We start from the raw sequence: 23824 nt of genomic DNA, 5'->3' as shown, positions 1-23824 counted from the left end.
CCTTCGTCTTAAACCCTTTATTTATCGCGTCTCCACAGCGGAATGAACCACCAAATTTAATATTATTTATTTTCAACTTCCAGTAGTGTACACTAAAGATCAAAATTAGAGACATACAGTCACTCAACATTTTAGAAGACCAAAAGGCCTACAGTGACCAAACAATTCTTCACCCGCAGATATAATCAAAATGCCAAACCTTTTGTCTGTGTGGACAGAGCCCTGGTGCACAGTTGAATATATTTTGGTCTGATTGGAAACTTTATATACACTGTCCAAAGTGGAAGTAAAATGTCATGGTTTTATCATCACTCAATGTTTCCAGAAATATAATATATCTCCATATGCACCAAACATCTTCTTATAAGCACCCTATACTTCTTGGACACATTGTGCAATTCTGAGTGTGCTTCACAGGTGAGTGGACTTGACAAACCACCTGTAGAATACACACTTGTCCACTCCGTATGCACCAGACACCTTCTTACAAGCATTCTAAACATCTTGGAAAACTCCACACAGGTGAGTAGATTTTACAAACAACCCGTAGGACATACTCGCTCCTCTCTCGGTAAAAAGAAAACTAAACTAACTTACTGACTGTTTGTAGCATGTACACTGCTAATTATTTGAATTGTTTCATTTATCCTCGCTTGTACAGTAAGTCTCTTTAGAATATCTGCTACATGAGTACTGTAAACGTAATGATGTTTCCTGCAGCAGGAATGAGCTTTTTGACCCGATTTACAGTTGTACAGACTGAACTCTACATCATGAGGCAGGTGGATCATGTATAACAACAAACCGTCTGCATTTGCACACCTTGGACTGTATTAGCGTCAGCGCCTGAGCTCACGTTATCCTGTCCTGGAAATGCTGTCTAAGCCCTCGCTCTGCTGTGTGTGAGAGCTCTTAATTCCCTCTCTCTCTCGCTCTGACTTAACTAGCTGCAGAAATCTGTCACATTTTGCACTGTGGTTCTATTCTGTCCCTTGAGACGCAGGTTTCAGGGAGAGACATGTGGCGAGGGACAGGAGCGTCCGATGCAGAAAGCGACAGCGGGATCCCCTGAGCTCAGAAACAAAGGAAAAGAACGGTGAGGAAATACTGAGAGTTTGTGTGTTTGCTGTAGTGTGTGATCATGTTGTTTACACTTCACAGCACATTGACAACTGTTGCTTTCTTGTTAAGACTGTGGCAAAAGCTTTCCCAGCATGCCTGGGTTTTATGAGCCATTCTTTTTTTGCGAGTAAAGCAATATACTGCAGGTGAAGAGGGTAAAAACGTGACTAATTCAAAGGCATCATCATACTTTTCATGTAGATTTATTATATTAAGAATTTTCCAACTTTTTTTGAATTACAAGTTTTGTAAATTGGCATTCTTATGTATGCAAATCAGGCATTGTTTCATTAAATATGTGCTAATTTGCATACATTTTATAAAAATTGAGTTTACAATTCTTGTTTCATTCGTTTTGTGAACAAAATAGTTGGCAATAGTAGGCAGGAACAAAATAGATTTTCACAATTATTTGTCAAACTGTGTACGAACAAATCCCTTTTTAAAAACCATCAAAATATATACTAATTAAATTTTGCAGTATGTTGAAAAACTCATTATTTTATCTTTAACATTTTTTTAATTGATGTTTTAATTGAAAATCTGTGACAAAAGAAACATTTAAAAGTGCGTTTCGGATGCTTTCTTTACATTAGATTGTAAAAAAACTCAAAAGATCTCAAAATTTAGGGGTGCCTTTAAAAATAATATCTATATTTTTTTGCCTGCAGTGACTTGCTTTACAGTGTCTGAATGTTTGATGCAGAGGAAAGTGCATTTTTCTTGCTTTAGTTCATGACAGACATCTGTATGAATGCTCAGATCAGTCTCAAAACAATCTGATTACTGAAGCATCCAGTCAGCACAGCTTTGGACCTGATCTTATAAGTATGACAGGAATACGGATAGTTTTGTGACTTTGATGGGAACGTTACATTTGTCTTTGGTTTTATCAGAAAACTGTTTTCTTTTTTGGTTTACTGGCTGGTCTGGCTTCATGCTGATAGTGTCGCTTTGCTCAAGTTTACTTCTTAAGCTGCTCTAATGAGACTAATGGTCGTGTCTATTAGGAGACAGTACGAATCATTACGCTTTCAAACATTGCTGGCGTTAAAGGTCTCTCTCTGTAAGGCTTATTAATGTTTTTCCACAGATTTAAACACACAACTCTTACAAACTGAAAAAAAAGTTGGTGCATGACTGGCTTTCACTAATAAAGAGCTAGTAAATTTCACAAAAAAATATTTTAAAAGTCAAATAACAAAATAAAAATTAATAATTAAAAGTAAGCGTCAAATAAGGTTTTATTTTTTGTTTAAAGGCTGATTTAAAGTCATGAATTAGCTCAGGTAAACCTCTGACATGTGCTCTGTTTTCTGTGATGCATTTAATAAATATTAATGCTGACAAATTCTCACAAATAACATGCATAGACAGTCCACAGTCTCACCCACAAAAATAAATAAATAAATAAACCAAATGTGCTATTTCCACTATTAACAAATCATATTTTGATAATCCTAAATTATAATATTAACATGATTTTTTATTAATTAACAGTCTAATTTTTAATTTTTCTAACATTAAAGTACTAAACTTGCTTCTGTCATGCTTTAAATATTAAATGGCATAATAATTAGATTTGATGCAGAGACCAATCATTAATTCGATGTCCGTATTATTACACAATTCTTCAGATATTATTCTAGTATTGTGCTTTTTATCATTATTGTTTTTCAAAAAGTTGCTACTAGCTATTTTTTGTAAAACATTGATGAATGACTTTTAGGATTAAGAAGAGCAGCATTTGTTTAAAATATATATGTATTTTTGTAACATTATAGAGTACATGTTTGATTTACAGTAAGTTGTTTTCATCAGCTTGCTTAATTTAATCATGTTTTAATCCAAACTTTCATGTTTTTTAAGTAATTTACAGCACAAAGGAGCATTTACCTATTAAGTTTAATGTAGGTAAACGTAATTCAGCAGTTTGGGCATGATTTTCCTTACAAATGACAAACACTTTTCAGAATTTCTTAAAATACACCGGCAATCACTGTTGAGAAAAGCACTATCATCTCTGCTGATGAGCCTCTCGAGTGTGAGATTAGACTAATCAAATCAAAACAACACAATGCAGCCACATCGCTAATTCTGCTGAAACTCAGAAAAGCTGTCATTTGGCAAAGTGGTCTCCATCAACACTCTCAGACAAACTCAGAGACATGCATAATTAATAGCGGGCTGCCATGTGCCGCAAGAATATTAAACCATATTGTGCTGTAATCCCATAATCTTGGTTGTGGCAGAGACCTACTTCCTGTTTCGCATTAATTACTCCATTTAATCCTTAATCACATGCAATCCACAAACAGTCATCCTGGATCCAAGCGATCATTGATTACACACTGTATGAGTTAGCAAGGCTTTTTGATCAAGGATTACAATGACGTATTTTAAAACATTCTGTGCTGCATTTGAACGATCAGTTTCTGAATAATACATTTGTTAAAGGGATAGTTTACCCAAAAGTGAAATTTCTGTCACCATTTCCTGACCATTCACTTACACAAACCTATCTGAGTTTCTAAACACAAGATGATATTTTGAAAAAGGGCGAAAACTGGTAGCCACTGATTTCCATGGTATTTCTTTATTATGTACTGTTTTTCAATGGTTTCCTGATCATTTTTCAAAATATCTGTTTGTGTTCAAAGAAAGAAAGAAATTCATTAAGGTTTAGAACCTTTTGAGACTTTTTTAATTGTGAGAAAATGCTAAATTTAGGGTGAACTACCCTTTTAAATGTGCTTGTATCAGGGTCTTGATTAGAGAAAGAACCAGTAATGAATAACTGAATAAAATTATTGACTTCCCAAATTACAAAATAGAATGTGATATTTGACAGACTTCATATATATGATGTTTAATGGTATTGTAATATAAGCCTCACAAAGAATGTACAGCATTTACGTAGTCTACTGTATTATGGTAATACTGATTATTTTAAAAATAAATTAGGCAAGGCAAGTTTACTTATATATTACATTTCATACACAGTGGCAATTCAAAGTGCTTTATATAGCAAATAATAAAAGTGATTGAAAACATACTAAAATGTGCTAAAACACATATTAAAAAAGAAAAAAGAAAAGAAAGGCATAATAGTGCGATCTGTCAGACATAGCACAGTGCTTATTCAGTAAAGGCACAGCTAAACAGATGTGTCTTAAAGTCTTGATTTGAATGTGCCTAATGTTAAAGCACATTTGATCATTTCTGGGAGCTGATTCCAGCATAGTAGCTAAAGGCCGATTCACGCTGCTATAGACAAGTAATAATACTTTAAAATCTGAATGTAAGTAGAAGCCAGTTTAAAGACCTGAGGACAGGTGTGATGTGCTCTGATTTTCTGATTCTGGTCAGAACCCTGGCTGCAGTGTTCTGGGTGAGCTGAACTATCTGACTTTTTTGGGGGGAAGGCCAGTGAGGAGGCCAATACAGTAGTCCATGCTATTATTTTAGTAATGTATGCTTTTTTTTTTGGCAATGCACTGAATTGAGCAAGACAGAGCAGAGATATGCCATCACCTGAGTGGTTTTAACCCAGCAGCATTATCCACAGCCAGTTTAACCACATTAAACCTGATCAGCTGTGAACTTCACCTTATCAAAGATCACAATACGATTACCCGGCTCCCCCACAGTGAGGTTTGTTTTCGGCCTGAAGAATCGTCGTTATAATCTTACTCATCCTGTAAATTAAGACTGAAGGTGATGGCGTCCCCTAGTGGTAATGTGATGAATTATTTACTAGCCTTACTGCTGTTACTTTTGTTTTCTTGCAAAGAAATTAGTGACAAGAAAACCCTTATTTTAAAGATTTGTAAATGTAGGTTAAATCATGTTTTGGATAACTAATAAACAAAAAGATCATTGAATGCTAGTTAAACAAAACAGAACCACAAATTCACTGTACTTTTGCTTATGCGAGCTAATCACAGCTTAACCATAGCATTTGTGATTATGCAAGAAATTGGTAAAGCATAAAATGCCTTTTTGGAAGGCTTAAAAATTAAATAAAACATTTAAATTGTGGTTTTATTACAAACAAACAAGCAAAAACGTCATTATTGAATGCTAGTTGAACAAAACAGAACCACAAATTCACCATATTTTGCTCATGCTAATCACTTACCACAGCATTTGTAGTGGAACTGTGGATATGGCCATCAATCGGCCATAAAACAAGGTAAACCTACTAAAACCGTGTTTAATTTTGGGTTTGGGTATATGACTTTTTAGCATGGGTATAGCTTTTTAGCTTGAACTGTCTCATCCAATCAGATAATCTGTATTGAACAAGATGTGTAATTCTGTGTTGTGGGGTACAAAATGAACAATGTAAAATAATATAATATTTAATATTTGTTCTTTGAAAAACATTTATTTGGTTTAGCATCGCAGCAAAACTTAGGAGGGGAAACAACAGTTCTTAGGCCGCTTTGCAGGTATTATGTGAGGATTTGAAAAAGCTCTTATGTGCAGGGGTGCGTTGAGGTGGAAGGTGGAGGATCAAAAGAGCAACCTGGAGGTCACAAAACCGACAGCACTGCCAGCCTGTTGGCTTGACACAGACTAAACACATCATAATGGTTTTTAAGTACTAGGAAATTCCCTGGGTGATGACTCAAGGTGACTAATATCCAAACAGGAGTAAACAAACAAACACTGTACTGGTGAGAGGAAAGACTCCAATGTTTACCCAGCAAACATGTAATGTTCCCACAACATTAGTTGTTGATTCCCATTGGATTATTTTGGTAACACTTTAGACCTCTTAGTACTTTATACTTAAATGGATATTATTTTTTATAATCTTTTTAAGAATCTAAAATGACATCATATGAGTACATTTTTGTTTAGTATTATTATTATTGTTGTTGCTGTTGTTTGCATCCACAAAATATTGTTCTAAGAACCTTTAGAACAATAGGTTTATTTATTTATAATAAATAAACTTATTTAGCTTATTTATAACAACCTAAAAATAACTTGTTCAGATATGGTATAAGGAAATAGTTAAGGACATAATGTAAAAGGAAATAGAACTTTTTTCTAAATGCTGGATGTATTTCTCCAGCACAAGTTTGCATTATGGACAACAGACTTTACAAATACTGATGTACAGCACTCTAAATGATATCAGATTAAATAAGTTGGATGTTCTAGAAACATTTGGAGAACATTAGAAAAAACGTAACTAACTTTGTTTTTATAAAGAAAACTTTCCTGCAAACTAAATTTAAACATAAAAAACAGAATGTTCTGGGAGCCAAAAGCGAACATTCCTTAATAGTCCTAGGGGGCAAGAATTGTTAACAGGTTAGTAATTAATTTGGCAGTTTGATTTGACTCACTTGAGCAGCTCGACTGATGAATTTCAGATGGTGATGCGGCAGTATAAATATGCTTTGTTAATCTTCTGATTTAATTGACCTTTGGTTTGAATAAAAAAGTTTGTTTTATGTGACAGGTAATATGAGCACTCTAAATCCTTCAGCGCCATTGACTGACAGGATTTGGCATTTCTTTTACAGTTGGGACAAGGAGACGTGAGCCCGGGGGAATATCAGCCATGTTGACACCATGGAGATTGTTCCTCTGCCAGATGGCACTGAACATATTCTATCACATCGCAAAAGGTAAACACCTCGCTCTCTGAAACCACGATCTGAAACCCTGAGGCTCATTTTCACGAATCACTGCACTGCAATACAGAGACTGTTAACATACGTGCCAGAAATGGTTATGAGGTTAAGGGAAATGATGACGAGTCTCTGAACGACTCTCTTCTGGTATTGAGAGCTTTGATTCTTTCAGCCCGCAGGAAAGAAAAATCACGAATGACATTCATTTTAGCATATTTATAGCTGTTTTGTTCTTGATAAATCAGATCAAAGGGAGAGGAAATGTATACTCTTGCTTAAAATCAAGATGATTTTTAAAGCCGGATTTACTTTCATAGCATGGCAAGTTTTAGGATACTTTGCAAAAAATCATTATAAAAAAATGCAGAGTAGAACTTGAAAGTTGATTGTGGTTCTTGTATAAAATGACACTGGCCCCACTCAAGGCAAGGCACTCACATTATGTCTGGTGACTTTGCATCTATTGTGTTTACAAGACTGTAAAAAATAATGCCAAATAGCACTAAAAGTGCTTCTTTGGCTCTTAATCATAGGAAAACTATTTTAAGTAATACATAGCACCTGCATCTTTAAAGATTATTCATCTAAACCGCCTCAAAGAATAACTAAAGCTAAAAATTACACTGGTGCTTTATAGCACTGAAATTGGTTGCCTTGTATGCCAACGGGCCACTAAGTGATGTTAACTACTACATAGAACGTCTGAAGAACCAATCTGTGTGTGTGCAAAATTTTCTCAGGAAAATAAGTTTATGAGATGTTAACTGTGAAGTGTTTTAACAATTACAAGATAAAATGTCTGGAATTTTAAGTATTTTTATCTTTTAATCATAAGATAAACAAGTAATGTTGGAATTGTGAACTGAAAACTGATTTTTTTATTCATTTATTCATTCATTTATTCCTTCGTTTTTGTTTTGGCTTAGTCCCTTAATTATTCCGGGAATGAACCACAGCGGAATGAACCGCCAACTTACCCAGCATGTTTTACGCAGCGGATGCCCTTCCAGCTGCAACCCATCACTGAGAAACATCCATACACACTCATACACAACAGACAATTTAGTTAACCCAGTTCACCTAGACCACATGTTTTTGGACTGTGGAGCCGAAGCACCAAAAGGAAACCCACGCGAACACAGGGAGAACATGCAAACTCCATACAGAAACGCCAACTGACCCAGCCAGGACTTAAATCAGCAACCTATTTGCTGTGAGGCAACAGTGCTGACTATTGAGCCACTATGTCGCCTGGTATCATACAAATCGGGCATATTACACTACAATGCACTAAGTAGGAACTTATGTATATCACATGATCTTGTACACTGTATTCATTACAGTTCATTAGCTTACTATAGTGTTGCATTAATTAACAAAAGGTGCTAAATACTGTAATATAGCAAACTTTACTACAGTATGGTCCATAAACTATGTGGTGCTATAAATTACAATAGTATTTTTGTGGGGATGGGTTCATGGCATATCATTTTTTAGACAAAGTTTGAATTGTACAGTGTGTTATGTCCTGGAAAATTTCCATAATGTGATTAGTGTTTTTTCAACTGGAATAATTGCTTATCCTTGCACTCACCTACGTTTACAGAAGTGTTGTTTTATGAATTAGCAATGCAGTCTATGATTTTATGGCTGATTTGTGTTGTTTTCATAGTCTAATCAGTGTCTCTTCTGCACAACAGCCAGTTTATGCCTTGGTGGTCAGGATATATTTGCCACGGTCAGAGAGAACAGTCCCACTGGAGAGTTCATAGCCAACCTCAGTATAAACGGAGACCCTGCAGGAGCCAGCAGCATCCGGCTCTGTCTCACAGGTGAAAATGCAGACTGGTTTTACCTTGAAGGCCGAACAATCCGACTCAACTCTTCGTTTTCAAGGGCCTTGGATCGAGAGGTGATTAACACAAGTAGATGTTGGCATGCTGAGCAAAGAAAAATAACATACCGTAAGCTTCAGGACTTTGAAACAACCCAACGACAAACACTAAATAAAAATGAAATGATCAAGACATCACAACATGTGTTTTTATGTTAAAGTTATCAGCTTAATTATTTTTTTATGTCATGCCAGAGTGATACTTGATTTTTATGTCAGTTTAATATAATGCAATTAAACTTTAATAATAAATATAGTTAGCTTAAACCTAAATATTTGGAGAAATCTTAAATACAAATTAAATACATGTTTAAAAGAAGTATATTTATTTAATCAAGATATTTTTTTAACATATGTCTTCCTTACTTCACTATAATTACATTCTTAAAATAATAATAATAACAAAAAAACAAATAAATAAACCTTACTGATCCCAATCTTTGAATGGTCATGTAAATAATAGTGTACTTATGGACTAGTTTACTTGATTTTTTTACTTATTTTTTGGTCTCGTTTCTAGTTCAAATATCTAAAAGATCTTAAATCAAGAAGCATTTTCTAAGCAAGCAAAGAACGTTGTCAATACAGTGCTGATACAGTATGTGTTATTGTATGTTATTGTTATTGTGTTATTGTACACCCTTTATGTGTGTGATCTGATTTTTTTCCCTGCTATTTGCAGGTTTTGGGGTCCGTCCTGATAGCTGCATTGACATGTTATGAAAATGAAATTATAAGGGTAAGTTGAATTGCAAATATAACAATACTTAGTGATGTTGTAATGCAACTAATCTCACAGAGTTTCTTATTTCAGGGTCGATATCGAATCATGGTGGAGATACTGAACGAAAACGACAACATGCCACATTTCATTGAAGACACCATTCAACCACGATATATAAGTGAGGTAGATTAATTGTTGATTAATTACTCTAAGCTTTTTCATAATCAAACTGTTACTTTAAATAATAGCTATTTAATTCTACATATGAATTTTGTTTTTCTTTACTCAGCTGCTGTCTGTAAACTCGATGGTGTTCACAGTGAAAGCCAGAGATGTCGATGGAGACACCATCACTTACATGGTCGACAAATCTACAGTGAGTAATGTATTTCATGAGTTTTCAGTGCTTCATATTGTCATACTATTTCTCCTTAAAGGAATAGATCACACAATTAAAAAAATATATATTATTATTTACTCTCACTAAACTTGTGGCACACTTCTTTGAGTTTCTTTTTTCTGTTAAACAAAAATTAAGATATTTTGAAGAATGTTAGAAATTGGTATCCATTTGCATCCAGTATTTTTTCCGACTATGAAAGTAAATGACTACTATTGTCCAACATTCTTCAAAATATCTTAATTTGTGTTCAACAGAAGAAACATTTGGAACCACTTGATGCTGAGTAAATGCTTTGTAATTTAACCTTTTTTGAGTGATCTATTCTTTTATTTAACAAGTTGTCCAAAGTACAGATGAAAAATAATTAATGAATGTCATTACAGAACCACCTTTTCCTTCCACAATTTAACTTAAACAGAACTGTGTGCCTCTCATTAAGACTGATGCCAGCTATTTTAGGATCGATCTGCCTAACAGCGGGATGGTGATCCTGGATAAACCTTTGGACTATGAGACTAAAACTCAGCTGCAGGTGGTCATCTATGCTGTGGTACGTGAAAGTTTTAATTTAAAAATACAGATTGTTTACGGTTAGACATTTAGATGCCTGAAGGAGTCAGAATTGAAGACACAATTCACCCAAAATGAACATTTCTCACCTTTTACTCTCTCTGCCTCAAGTGGTTACTAAGCTTTCTAAGTTTGTATCTTCTGTTGAACACAATGAAGATATTTTGAAGAATGTAAGAAACAGTTGGAAACCATACAGTGTTGAAAAAAAATACTGTGGAATTCAATGAGTACTAGCTTCTAACAATCTTCAAAATATATTACTTTGTGTTCAACAGAAGAAAGAAATTTAAGCTGGTTTAAAAAAAGTAGAGGATGAGTGAATGATGAATGAATGTTCATGTTTGGGTGAATGGTGGCACAGTGGGTAGCGCTGTTGCATCACAGCAAGAAGATCACTGGTTCGAGCCTCGGCTGGGCCAGTTGGCATTGCTGTGTGGAGTTTGTTTGTTCTCCCTGTGTTTGCATGGGTTTCCTTAGGGTGCTCCGGTTTCCCCCACAGTTCAAAAACATGCGCTATAGGTGAATTGGATTAACTAAGTTGGCCGCAGTGTATAGGTGTATGTGTGTGAATGAGAGTGATGGGTTGCAGCTGGAAGGGTATCCGCTGTGTAAAACACATGCTGGATAAGTTAGCGGTTCATTCCGGTTTGGCGATCCCTGATTAATAAAGGGACTAAACCGAAAAGAAAATTAATAAATTTTCATGTTTTGGTGAACTACAGTATCCCTTTTAGAAAATAATTTCTGCTGTTCAAATCAACAGGAAACAAGTACAAAAGAGAAGTACAGCACAACAGCCACCGTCACTGTGAACGTCCTAGACGGTGATGACCAGTATCCACAGTTTCAACCATGTGCACCTGTTTATGAAGACGGAGATCATAATATTTGCACCAACCCTGTGTACAGTGTCAACATCACGGAAACGGATGAGGTATGTGTCGCCATTTCTGTGCACAGCTGATTTATTTCACCACTGTGCAGTGCTATGCACTAAAATAAACCATTTATATGTGCATTTAATCATTTGTCAATCATCATTTAACCAAACTTACTAATAATATTCAAAGCGAAAAGCTCTCCTGTGAATGTTTTATTTATTTTCACAGATATTCCTTTATATTTTTCTTCTGGAGTATTTTTTTTTTATTTCTTTTAGTTTGTCTGGAACAAAAACTAAATCTGTTTTTTTAAACTGCTGAAGTAAATATTATAAGCCCCCTTAAGATTTTTTTTCAATTGTCTGCGAAACAAACCACTGTTGTCCAAAGCCTTGCCTTGTTAACCTATTTAACCTAATTCATATTGCATATTAAGCAGAATACTAGTGTCTTGCAAAAATAATTTGTAAAATATGCATTGTCATCATGACAAAGCCAAAATAAATTAGTTATTTAAATTATTATCTTTAAAAATATGCTGCATATTTTTATTTTCTGCATATTTTTATGTGCTGCATATTTTCTTATTTTTTTAAGAATAAAAATTTCACATGATTAAATAAATAATATAAAATTCAATCTATATTGAAAAAACATGCTCTTTATGATCCAGGATGCTGTGCTTTATTTTTCTCCGGGTCCCATTCTTGCTGAAGACGGAGACAAGAACATACTGACCCCTCTAGTCTACAGCATTCTGTCAGGTGAGTTTACTGTACAGTACAGTTATTGACTGTTTAACCTATATTACTGTAAATCATAAGTCTCAAACTCAATTCCTGGAGTGCCGCAGCTCTGCACAGTTTTGCTCCAACCCTGATCAAACACAGTTGATCCAACTAACTAAGGTGTTTATGACTCTTTTGAACACCTCGATTGTTTGGATTAGCTGTGTTTGATAGGGTTGGAGCAAAACTGTGCAGAGCTACGACCCTCCAGGAGTTGAGTATGAGGCCTATGCTGTAAATCATTATAACTACTCCATGTCTTTATAGGTGATGATAATGGCAGGTTTACAATCGACTCGAAAACAGGAGAGATCACTCTACGGCACCGTGTGGAAAACAGACTCCTCACCCCTTCATTTAGGCTCCGAATAATGGTATAACAACAAAAAGTGTGTTTTTGAACAACAAAGTCATGGCTAATCTTAACAAGTACACAGTAAAAAAGTTCCTTCACCCACCATATTGAAAACACTTACCATAACTCAATGAGGAAGACACTAAAACGAAATTGCTTTGCAATGTGTGTGCATTATGTCAACAAAGTATCATAATATTTGTCCTTTGCAAACTCCAACAGGCTGCGCAGGTTAATGACCCTAAGAAGTATTCGGTGGCGACGGCACTGATACATGTGTTGTCAGAGAACAGATTTCCTCCATTCTTCAACAAGACCGTCTATAAAGGGTTCCTCATCGAGAGCTCGAGTCCTGCTACACTGGTCACTACCTACGGGAACCAAGTCCTACTGGTCCAGGCCATCGACAGAGACTTCAGAGATGTAGAGTGCATTTGCATTATAGAAAATATTACATAAACATATCAGAATATGTCATTTAGATCATTTCAATCCTTATTTGTTGCTATCTTACAGGGAATTAACCCCAAATTACGTTATACAATGCAGCCCTTGACAGGTAGCAGTAAACTGTATCACATAACCCAGGATGGCATCGTGATTGCTAAGACAGATCGGCTCAGAGCATTTGACCGACACATCCTAGAGGTGACTATCATGATTTATACAAATCAGCAGATGTTTATAGTTTTGACGAGATTACATTTGATTATTTCCTTTCACACAGGTTATTGCAACAGATGAAGAGTCAGGCGAGGCAGCCCATGCTTCGGTAGACATTGAAGTTTTGCAGAGAGGACAACCAGGTAAAAGCTGTGTGTTCATTCTGATTTTCCTTTAAATAAAGATCATGGTTTAGTAATAAGATATTTGGCAACACTGTACAGTACAGGTGCACTAATATGCATCAGGCCATGCATAAATATTATGTTTGCTACAAGGGAATAATGTGCAAAAAGAAAGCCCCACCCCTACTCAGTCTTCTGTTTCAACTGGACGTGTATCAGGGTAGTGAAATAAAAGTCTAAGCAACTTCCTGTTGATCATTATATGAAGACCTAAACTATTCATTAATGGTCAATGCATCAGCAACTACAAAGAGTCATTGTGATTAGTAGATGTTAATGGTAATATATGAATGATTATTATTAGTTTAGTGTCATAATTTTTTATTATTATTTAAAAATGTAAATTAATATATTAAAGAAGTTGTTTACAGAAAATGAAATATATGTTGTTAATTACTCACTTACAGCACTAGAATAATTAGAAGATTACTAGTTGTGCATGTTACGCCCCGTGTGGCTCGGTGGATGAAAAGGACTAATAATAATTATGACAACCTAATATTAGAAAAAAAGTTAGCTGCTATGGATCGACACAGACAACAGACTTCGCAAAAAGTGATTCGCTTTCTTTACAATAATATTGATTATTTCTACATTTTATATACATTTTTCTTTTTTTTTCCGGCTTAGTCCCTTTATTAATCTGGGGTCGCCACAGCCACAGCCCAACTTATCCAGCATATGTTTTACGCAGCAGATGCCCTTCCAGCTGCAACCTTTCTCTGGGAAACATCCACACACACTCATTCACACACATACACTACTTACAATTTAGCCTATCCAATTATTTTATATACAATTAATAAAAAAGGAAACAAATAAGCAAACAAACAAACATACAAATAAAAAAGTAAATAAATAAATGTGGATGTGTTTTTATTTATATTTTGGAATGAAGTAAATGGAGTATTATTTGTTCTGCTTGACATCAGCTGGCTTTCCATCACCCTTTGTTTATGGAAATTTTTGAAGCTTTGCATGAGAAACGAGTGATTTAAACACCAAATTCTGAATAAGAATCCTTTAATTCCCATTTTAAGTTTTACTTGAGGTGGTTTAGAGCTTGTGCAAATAAAAATGATTAATGCTAAATAATGGGAGATGGAAACTTGTGTCTTGCCTATGCTGTTGGTGGTTACCAATATTTTTAATTAGCCACTCTAACAATGTGGGGGAAACACACCTACTGTATATGATTCACATTTGGGATTTTTTTTTTTTTTTTTTTTTTTTTGCAGACTAACATCAGATTTACTTCATGTCAGAATGTAAACCCCTCTAGTAAAAATATGTTAATAAAACGACAAACAAACAAAAACATTGCTTTAACATTGAATTTTAGATGCATTTGTTTTGTCTCTGATTTTCAGATGTGAAGGAAAATACTATTTTGCCATATGGCAACACTGTACCATAGAGGGTTAACCCCTACCGATGATAATTCAGACAGATCATTCATGTGGTTAATTTGATTAGCCATGGTTAATTATTTAAAAGGCATGAATAAGGTGTTAAATTAGATTTAGCCTCATTGTATTCGCATTAACCTCCGTCCACCTCCGGTTCTCCATGTTCTTCTTTTGGCAGTCATTCAATGACAACCTAAATGATAAATCACCTTAGAACTGGCCACTAAAGATGAAGTATTTGTCAGTAATTGTAGCCTTTTCCCTTCTCTAAATTCTCGGGCAGTTCCCAGAAGTCCATTTGGAGAGGAGCGACTGTTTGGAGATATGCATGCTGGGATGGCCGGTGGCATCGCTGCCGTTGTTTTCATAGTGGCTGTGTTGGCCCTGTTTCTCTTCCTCTGGCTGGCCAAGAGGCGAAGAGAGAGGCGGGATCCAGTGGAAAGGGGTGCTGTAGCTCTTGGGAAGCACCCAAATGTGGTAAGATTCTCTATATCACATTGAATACCACCTTTTACAGTTAATTACAAGGCAAATCTATCCACTTTGATGGTCATATTGGCTGTCTTTATTGTTAGCGGTTTTGCAATTGACATTTTTCCTGTAATGTGTGATCCTAACATTGTATTAGCATAATAAATCACCAGTGTCAAATTTTATGTCGAAAAAAAGTGTATATTTATGACACTTAAGTCCAAGGTTCAACTTTATTTTTATATACAGTACAAAGTGGCCCCATTGCTGCATTTGACTAAAATGATTGCCCGATGACAAAGAATAAAGGAATAAAATGGAATAGAACATGTTAGATTATATAACAATATATAAAATATACAACAATACATTAACATAGAAAAATGGCATTTTAATAGAATGAAAGTAGAATTTAAAAAGACAAACAAAAAATGATTTTCTTTTAATTAAATTTTCTATATATAAAATTCAAGGACTTTCAATGTCTTGAATAGACCTTTTGATATTCCATGACACTTCAGAAATTTAATGACCTGTGGTAACCCTAGTAAATTGGGTTGGAATTTTGGTAAAACGACTTTATTTGAATCTGAATACTTATCTGAATCTGAATATGTTTGATCGTAGCCATCCAAAACATAATTACCAAACAAGCTGACCACCAAGACCACTGAAAAAAGTTTTAGGTGGCTTCCAGGTGAACTGTGGTGCTGTTATACAAATGCAACAGACATATAATTTATATATGCATGCAATCATTCTTTTGTCATAGTTCCCATTAGAGTTCAGTTTACACATTTAAATGCATTTGATCATATTCTAAATAATAATTATACCATAATACAATCACATGTGCTCATGCAACAAACACATTCAGCATTATCAAACTGCATTTTTTCTTATTTATTCTTTAAGTTCTTTAACAAAATATGCGTATGACAGTGTGAACATTACACCCTGAATTCACTTGTTTTTAATTAATTTAGCTTTATTAATGAATTTAGTTTTATTAATTGGCATTTTTACAGTGCAGCAAATGATCAGCCCCTACATTAACCAATACAACAACTGACTTTTTGCCTGAATGCTGCAGTGTGATTTCTCACATTTATCTGTTAGCACCAAAGCAACAGAGTAACACCAGCTGTGAGCTCGCATTTTTTTATATCTTAGCATATTCTGCAATGCCAGAACGCTCATTAAAAATACATTAAAAATAGCTGGAGAAATATAGAACACATGTTATACATGTGCAGTAAAGATTACAGAATCTTAAGAGTAAGGCTCACAGTACTAGACAGACATTTAAGAAAGACATTTAGTCTGAACATGTTCCTTTATGATTTATAGGTGTTTTCAGTTTTTTTTTTTTTGATTATGAATTGCATCTTGAGACCTTTATCTCTGCTCTGTTGACTTTTGATGTTGAAAATTCATTGATTTAAAGTATTCTTATTGACATTTTACCATGTTGTTTCAGAAAATATATATAGAGAAATAAGTTTGTTAAACAAAATAAAAAGTACAGGTTATTACCAGGTTTTTGTACTGTAATCTGCAATACCAACCCAGACAATATATCACTTCAAATGATACAAAATGTCAATGAAATCACCTTTTCACACTTTTCAGCATTAAATGGAGGAAATTAGGACCTTGGAGGAAAGAGCAAGGTCTCTTAGTGCAATTAAAAAGCATAAATACAAAATATCAATCACTAAAATATGAAAAACTGTTCATTTCTGTGTATTATAAGACATTGTGCATATTAAAATAAAATTCATTTCAAATTAAATTGGAGATCAAAATAGAGATCAATTTGTAAACACTTTATTTTCCGGAATAACATACATTTTTCAAATAATTTTTCTTGTTCAAAATTTGAAGGACTTTTATCTTTTTCTTAATTGTTGTGTTTCAGAACATATAAAGAGTTCAGATGCAAAAACCTAGAATAAGCATTTTTCCTCAGCCTCCAATATTTCTGTTCAGTTATTTCACCTTAAAGGTAATGCAAAGAACATATTTTTGCCCTAAAAGTGGATTTACTGAACATACACACAGGAACTTACCAAAAATGCTTATTTTAGAAGAAACTTTCAGAAGGGATTTAGAGGTTTTTGCATCTGAACTCTTCATATGTAGCCCGAGACGTATGCTTAATGATATCATTTTGAAATTGTATTTGTTTCTCAATTTGATCGCCACCATTATCACCAAACAGTCAATGGGTCAATTTTGATGTCAAGCATTCTCAACAGAAATAGACCTTCAACACCCCATAAAAAATACAATACAATAATACAAATACAATGCCTCATTGTCACAGTCAAACAGCTCGTGCCCTTGTCATCTTCCCCTCACATTGCTCTTTAATTCCTCTTATGTAGAGCTTAAGATGGTTTCAGCAGGTAAGTACCTGACATTAAGTAGCTAGACGTGTTCTTCAGTGTCATTGTCCCTCGTGAAGGTGAGATGTGTTTTCTGAGAAACTGAAAGCCGTATACTCCTGATAGGCTGGTTTAAATGGGATTGTTTAGTATTAAATTTCTTTATAAATGTGGTGCACCATTTAAGCCGGTCAGTATACGAAGCGCAGCCCTTTTTGTCTGATGGATTAGTGTGTTTCGTTGTGTTTTCTGTCTGGTGTCAAATAGGTATTGTGTATTATTGTGTACGTGTTTGTATTACACCTTTAACTCTAATAAACACTGTCAAATATGTTGTAGTAGTTATTGTTTCTCAAGACTGATTCGGATTCTTGAGAGATGAGACAAAGCATTCCTCACACTTTTATATATTATGTTTCCATTAAGATTTCTGAATATGAATTAGACATCCATACATTATACATTATATATTATACATTACATTATATGTACATTATACATTATTTATGCATATTTGCACAGTCATACAGTGTGAATGTGGTTTAATTACACAATAATCAGGTTTATATATGTATAATCAATTATTCCAATTTGTTTATATCTTATACATTTTAACTATAAAATGCAGAATGCATTATGTAAAAGTTTTTATTATATACATACATACATATATATATATATATATATATATATATATATATATATATATATATATATATATATATATATATATAAATTATTTTATTTATTTATTTTTTATTTATTTTTTATTATATATTTATTTTATTTATTTTTACATTTTATTTTATTTATTTATTTTATTCTATATATAACAATCTACTAGACAAAATGGGCCAGAACGTATTTGAACCGCAAATATAAAAAATAAATTAACTTTTAAAAATTATAATGAGTATATATATATATATATATATATATATATATATATATATATATATATATATAACATTTACCTTGTTTAACACAGTATTTTGATAATCTATAACAATTTTTTTAAGAAAGTTCCCATTATTCTTTCTAATTGACTGTGCAAACATACATATTGTGACAAAACAAGAGTAGCAAGGCCAAAAATATAGGATAATCCCCAAAACAATTTCCCTGTACACAAAATAAAAGTGTTTGTCCCTTGTCTCAAGAATCAATGTCACTGTATAATCAGCTGTGGACCTCAGCAGTGGAATTGACCTGTCAATATCTCAAGATTGTTCAAGAAGACCCTAAATGCCCTTTCTCCGTGGTCAACAGGTCAATTCAGGATGTCCCATATCGCTAATAGAGGACGCCTCCTACCACAACCCTGCATACGTTGACCATGAAAACTCCAATGATTTATACACCATAAAAGAAGACATACTTCATCTACCAAACAGGATATATGAACACGACAACCCAATGCAAGACATGCTGCCCATCCTGGTGCTTCCAGAAATGACCACTGTAAACCTCTCATCTTCAGCTGTGAGCAATGGAAAAGGTTTTTCAAAATCAGTCTCATTTAAAGATGAGGACAAAACGGTGGCCAAAAATGATGACAGACAAATTGTGGTTGTGTGTAATCAAATGGAGACCAGAGCAGATGTTTTAGTGTCTGTTACACAGCAGGAAATTTCTGAGAATCCTATAGGAAAGGAGGATATGTGTATGTGTCCAAATACATCTGTAAGGCCCAGAGAGGAATATATAGTCGCTCATGCTGCTGAGGATTATGATAACGATGATGACAATAATCCATATAAGAACATGGCCTCTGTTATTTACAGCAGTGAGGACGAAGATATGGCAGACGATGAGCCAAATGATTTAAGGCGCTATTATAAACATGGGCAAAACCAGATTTCTGTGGAGCGCATGAAGGCTGTCGGATTGCAGAGGGAGGACTCAGATGAATCGCAAGCATGATTGAGTCAAGTACCATGGATGACTCTTGTGAATCCCTTGCTTTTATGAAAAAGCCAAATCCTTAAACGTATGGACATTGTTAGGTAGGGAAAATAGCAATAAACAAGCTCATTAAAAAAGATGAACATGTTTTATGTGCATTTTCAAAGTATTGTTGGTCAAAATGTAATTGTTTTAAAGTGGCTTGTCTGGAATCTGGCATGACTTTTTTTGTTTTAAATGAATTTGTCATTTGCTTGAGCTCCATGTTTTCAAAGTTTGGATAATTGTGTATGCTTTCATCATGCTGGTCTGGTAAATAAATAATGTACACATCAGCCTTAATTAGGAAGCTTAAAACCTTTGACGACTATGATAGTGTAATATGTTTTTGATCATCACATCTGATGACATTTTTTTCAACTGAAAAGATACTTATTGTGCACTTTATGTCTCCACGAAAACTTGTAAATTAATTTCATGAGTGTTGCTGTCTGTATGCTAAACATTTCAACATTGCAAAGAAAAACCTGACGTTTTTAGTACACTGCTGTAGTGTAAACTTTACAAAAGTTACTGACCGGTATTGCAGTTACTCTGTGAAATGAAATGATCAAAAAGTGTGTACTGTATAAATCAATAGATATTTTTAAAGAGGTTATAACATTTTCTGATTATTTATGTCTGTCTTTTGTATAAAAAAAAAAAAAATTGTCAGATCAAAATTTTGAAATAATCTGTAATTTTTTATTTATCATTTTAATAATAAATACCATATGGTGAAAAATAGAATATTTAATTGTAAAACTGATGCATTGACCAAATCTTGTGAAATATTCTGTTTTGTTGTTATTGTCGATGTTGGACTTATGATAAATTATTGATTAGATGACATTCAGGTACTTAATGACTTTTGGAGATCCCACAAAAGGTAAATACAATATTGTATATACAATACTGTTGTATATACAACATTTCAGATTATTTTATGTTTCGAAAAGTCAACAAACTACAGTCTCTTTTGAGGAAAATGCTGAAATAATAGTTGTCAAAACAATGCAAAACTTTTGCTCGATTATCATATAACAGTTATGCAAACCGTTCATGTGTCATCTCTCTGTTTGTCTGCAGGAGGCATCAGCACCCATCTCTCCTCGCCAGGTGTCGTAAGACTTTTGTGGAAGTGTTTTTCCAGGAACACCGGCGGTAAGACATCTGTACCATGCAGGAACAAGAGACGAACAATCAGTTTCCCCACACAAATCTGTGAAGACATTTTATGTTAGTCTGGAAGTTTGTTTTGTGGAAGTTCTGTCATCAAGGCAGCTCATATGTTGTCCTGCTCCTGAAGAAATCTTTGGGAGATTTTTTTTTTTTTTTTTTGAGAACTTTGAACTCAAATTGGATATATATAATACAAGTCTATTTCATGTCAAAACCTTGACTTCCAATTGACATGCACACATGGATGCCCCTTTGACCATGGAAAAACAACAAAAATGAATTATAATATAAAAAAGTAATTTATCTTAAATTCCAAATTATGTTTACACTAGATTTTGTATTCATACAATGCATGTAAACTACCTTGATGTCCAAATGACACCAAATTGACATCTAACATTGGCATCAAAGAACACTTTCACAGTTCAATTACAAGACAGTCCAGTGCTAGATGTCAGTTGGATGTCGTTTTGACATCAAGGTAGTCAATTGGCATCAATTGGATCTACATTTTTAATATGTTTTTGACATATTTTATTATGTCATTTTGAAATGAAGGTGCCTGCGGGGCAGGTTTCTTTTTAAAATCATGTCCTTCAAAGCCACTATAAAAGTTTAATGAAAGAAGCCTAAGCAAGACTACATTTAGAAAATCAAAAACACAGTGCAAATAGTAATATTACATTTTTAAATAACAGTTTTCTCCTTTGATAACCTTTAAAATGCTTTGTTTCTATAATGACAAAGCTGGATTTTCAGCAGTCATTACATTAGTCTTTACATACTGTATATGATCATTCAGATTCAGAAATCATTATATGCTGATTTGGTGCTCAAGAAACATTTCTTATCACAAATCAAAGTTACACGAACAGTTGTGCTACTTAATATGTTTGTGAAACTTTTTTACAGGATTCTTTAATAGATATAAAGTTCAGAAGAACAATTATTTAAAATATTTTGCAACATTAAGTGTTTTATTGTTATTCTTGATTTGTTTAATGTGTCTGTTTTATCTATTAGTAAATCCAGCACACTCTTTATTTAGAGGCTAACATCGGATAACCAAAATACTCCTTGCTAGTTATAAAGATTCTCTGTAAAACAACAATGTAAACAAACAATTTTAAAGAAAATTTCACAACTGTTAGAATTACTCAGCCTCATGTTTTTTCTGATGTCAATTTGTATAGTTCTTACTTCTTTCCGGGGTCTTAGGTAGCTCACTCCATATTTTTAGAAACCAAAGTAGCAATCACATATTTATATCTAGGCTTGTTGCTGTCTTATAAAGTGTAAACACAAGATGGCGCCGTAAGACCATTATCCTTTTGTTGCAACACACCAGTAACGTCACTTTAGAGTGTGATTTCATCAAGTAGGCAACAATCGCCAGATATTGAATAAAGATGTAGAATGGAGTACAGGGCAGATAAATACTGCATTTTCCAAAAGATCGTAATGAGTTTGTATTTGGGCGTCACAGTGGCACAGTGGGAACATCACAGCAAGAAGGTCGCTGATTCTAGCCTCAGCTGCCTCAGTTGGCGTTTTTGTGTGGAGTTTGCAAGTCCAAAAGCGTTGTGAATAAGGTACATGTAAGATAAACTGTCCATAGTGTATGTGTGGGAATGAGTGTGTATGGGTGTTTCCTAGTGTTGGTTTGCAGCTGGAAGGGCATCCTTTGCGTATAAAACATATTGTTGACGGTTCATTCCGCTGTGGCCACCCCAGATTAACGAAGGGACTAAACCGAAATAAAAAATGAATGAATGAGTTTATACTTGTTAAACAACACTTGAGTACTGTAAATTATTTTCTGTGTTATACATAATGTTTACATAATTTAAGGAGTTTAGGAGCTTAAGTGTCAGAGGACAGAGGACTCCAGTAAGGGGCTTGTACTAAATTAAAATAAAATTTTAAATAAATATATTTTGTCAATTATAATGTTCTTTACTGAACGTTATTCGGTTGAAAGTTTGCCAGACACCATATAGTTGAAGTTGTTTTATTAGACAAACGTCTGGAAAAAATACAAATATATTCATGAAATACATGCAGCAATTCAGACTTTTTCTACAAAAATAATTTAAATAGGTGACAAAATAATATCATATAGGGTAAAAATGATTAGTTACTTATAAAAGGTTAGTAACATGTTGACTTAAATTTATTAAACAAAGCAGAAACAAAATAAGAATCAACTTAATAGATCCAAGTAACAACTGGTTTACTCACTTTTTAAAGTAAAATTAGTAATCACTTTGTACAGTAAGTGTGATAAATATTCATCACTTTTCTTCTCATAATTGTGAGTCTATATTTTTGTAAGTTCAGAGTTTTGTGGAAAAAAGTCAAAAGTGCAAAATATAAACTTGCAGTTGTGAGTTAATTGAAATCGTGAGATACAAAGTGACATTATATAGAGCACAATCAAAAGTGTGAGGTGTAAACTCACAGAATGGATTGGAAAGGAAAGTCTTTTTTGCTTTTTATTTTTACGGCAGGAACAAACTTCCAGCGATAGATGTAAACATGCAGAAGACACAATAAGCCAATTCAAATGTCCAATATTGATATTTTAAATGTCCCCCCGAAAATTCAAATAAACTTTTGGATAAATAATAGACGTGTAAAATTTTACTTAGTGTTGAAAGTAGTTGTCAAAAAGCTATTTAAACACTAGAACATTGTGTATTTTCATGAAGTATACATAGTAACCACTAGAGGAAGCCATCACATTTAAAATTAAATAAATTTAGCTTCGTATTTGAAATGCATAAGTTCATACAGTAAGTGCTCAGTTTAGTGTTAAATTAATGTAAAATAAAATTAACCCTATGAGATGCATGAAGAGAAAATTTGTGTGGATGTGTTTTGTTGCATGTTGTATCATTTCCTCTGGGTTGCATGCTTAATTTGTTCTGCTCAGCTGACCATGACCACTTGCCATGATAAAATCATACAATAAGATATACGCTCTTTGTTACACACTTTCCGTGAGGCTCTTGGTGTAGGAAAAATAACTACCCTTAATATATCCGCTTTAAGCAAATTTAAACAGTGCAGTCTTTACTGCTAAATTTATAAATGTATATAAATGTATATGTATAAATCGTAAGTGAATGTATGTGATGTGCAGGAGAGCGTGAAACTGTGGAGAGTTTTTGCTTGAGTGATTCT

General features: G+C 33.9%; 1 protein-coding gene across 23 annotated transcripts; it reads left to right on the top strand.

The window, feature by feature from the left end:
• The first annotated feature begins 864 nt into the window (after positions 1-864).
• On the top strand, positions 865-22433 carry cdhr5-rs (cadherin-related family member 5, related sequence). 23 transcript variants are annotated; one of them, XM_009300329.5, is made up of 16 exons: positions 865-1096; positions 6666-6770; positions 8477-8688; positions 9353-9409; positions 9485-9577; positions 9684-9770; positions 10237-10347; positions 11134-11304; positions 11925-12015; positions 12307-12413; positions 12617-12817; positions 12911-13042; positions 13122-13200; positions 14935-15128; positions 17513-17533; positions 18782-20127. In XM_009300329.5, exons 2-16 carry the CDS (start codon positions 6704-6706, stop codon positions 19433-19435), a joined length of 2277 nt encoding a protein of 758 aa, XP_009298604.1. In that variant the 5' UTR covers positions 865-1096; positions 6666-6703; the 3' UTR covers positions 19436-20127. The 23 variants fall into 23 exon arrangements, 17 of the variants coding, with proteins under 17 accessions (XP_009298604.1, XP_021330932.1, XP_073803247.1 ...); XM_073947146.1 differs by having other exon boundaries at positions 950-1096; positions 12944-13042; XM_021475254.3 differs by having other exon boundaries at positions 970-1096; positions 10216-10347.
• Positions 22434-23824: the final 1391 nt, after the last annotated feature.

The sequence above is a fragment of the Danio rerio genome, chromosome 4, assembly GCF_049306965.1.
Source record: "Danio rerio strain Tuebingen ecotype United States chromosome 4, GRCz12tu, whole genome shotgun sequence".
NCBI classification, from domain to species: domain Eukaryota; kingdom Metazoa; phylum Chordata; class Actinopteri; order Cypriniformes; family Danionidae; genus Danio; species Danio rerio.
This window is presented reverse-complemented; position numbering and strand designations above follow the sequence as displayed.

Coding starts and splice junctions, on each gene's coding strand:
- cdhr5-rs (XM_021475254.3), top strand. CDS start 6,704: ATGTTGACACCATGGAGATTGTTCCTCTGCCAGATGGCACTGAACATA. Junction 9,410..9,484: donor ATGAAAATGAAATTATAAGG/GTAAGTTGAATT, acceptor TTCTTATTTCAG/GGTCGATATCGAATCATGGT. Junction 12,414..12,616: donor CATTTAGGCTCCGAATAATG/GTATAACAACAA, acceptor AAACTCCAACAG/GCTGCGCAGGTTAATGACCC.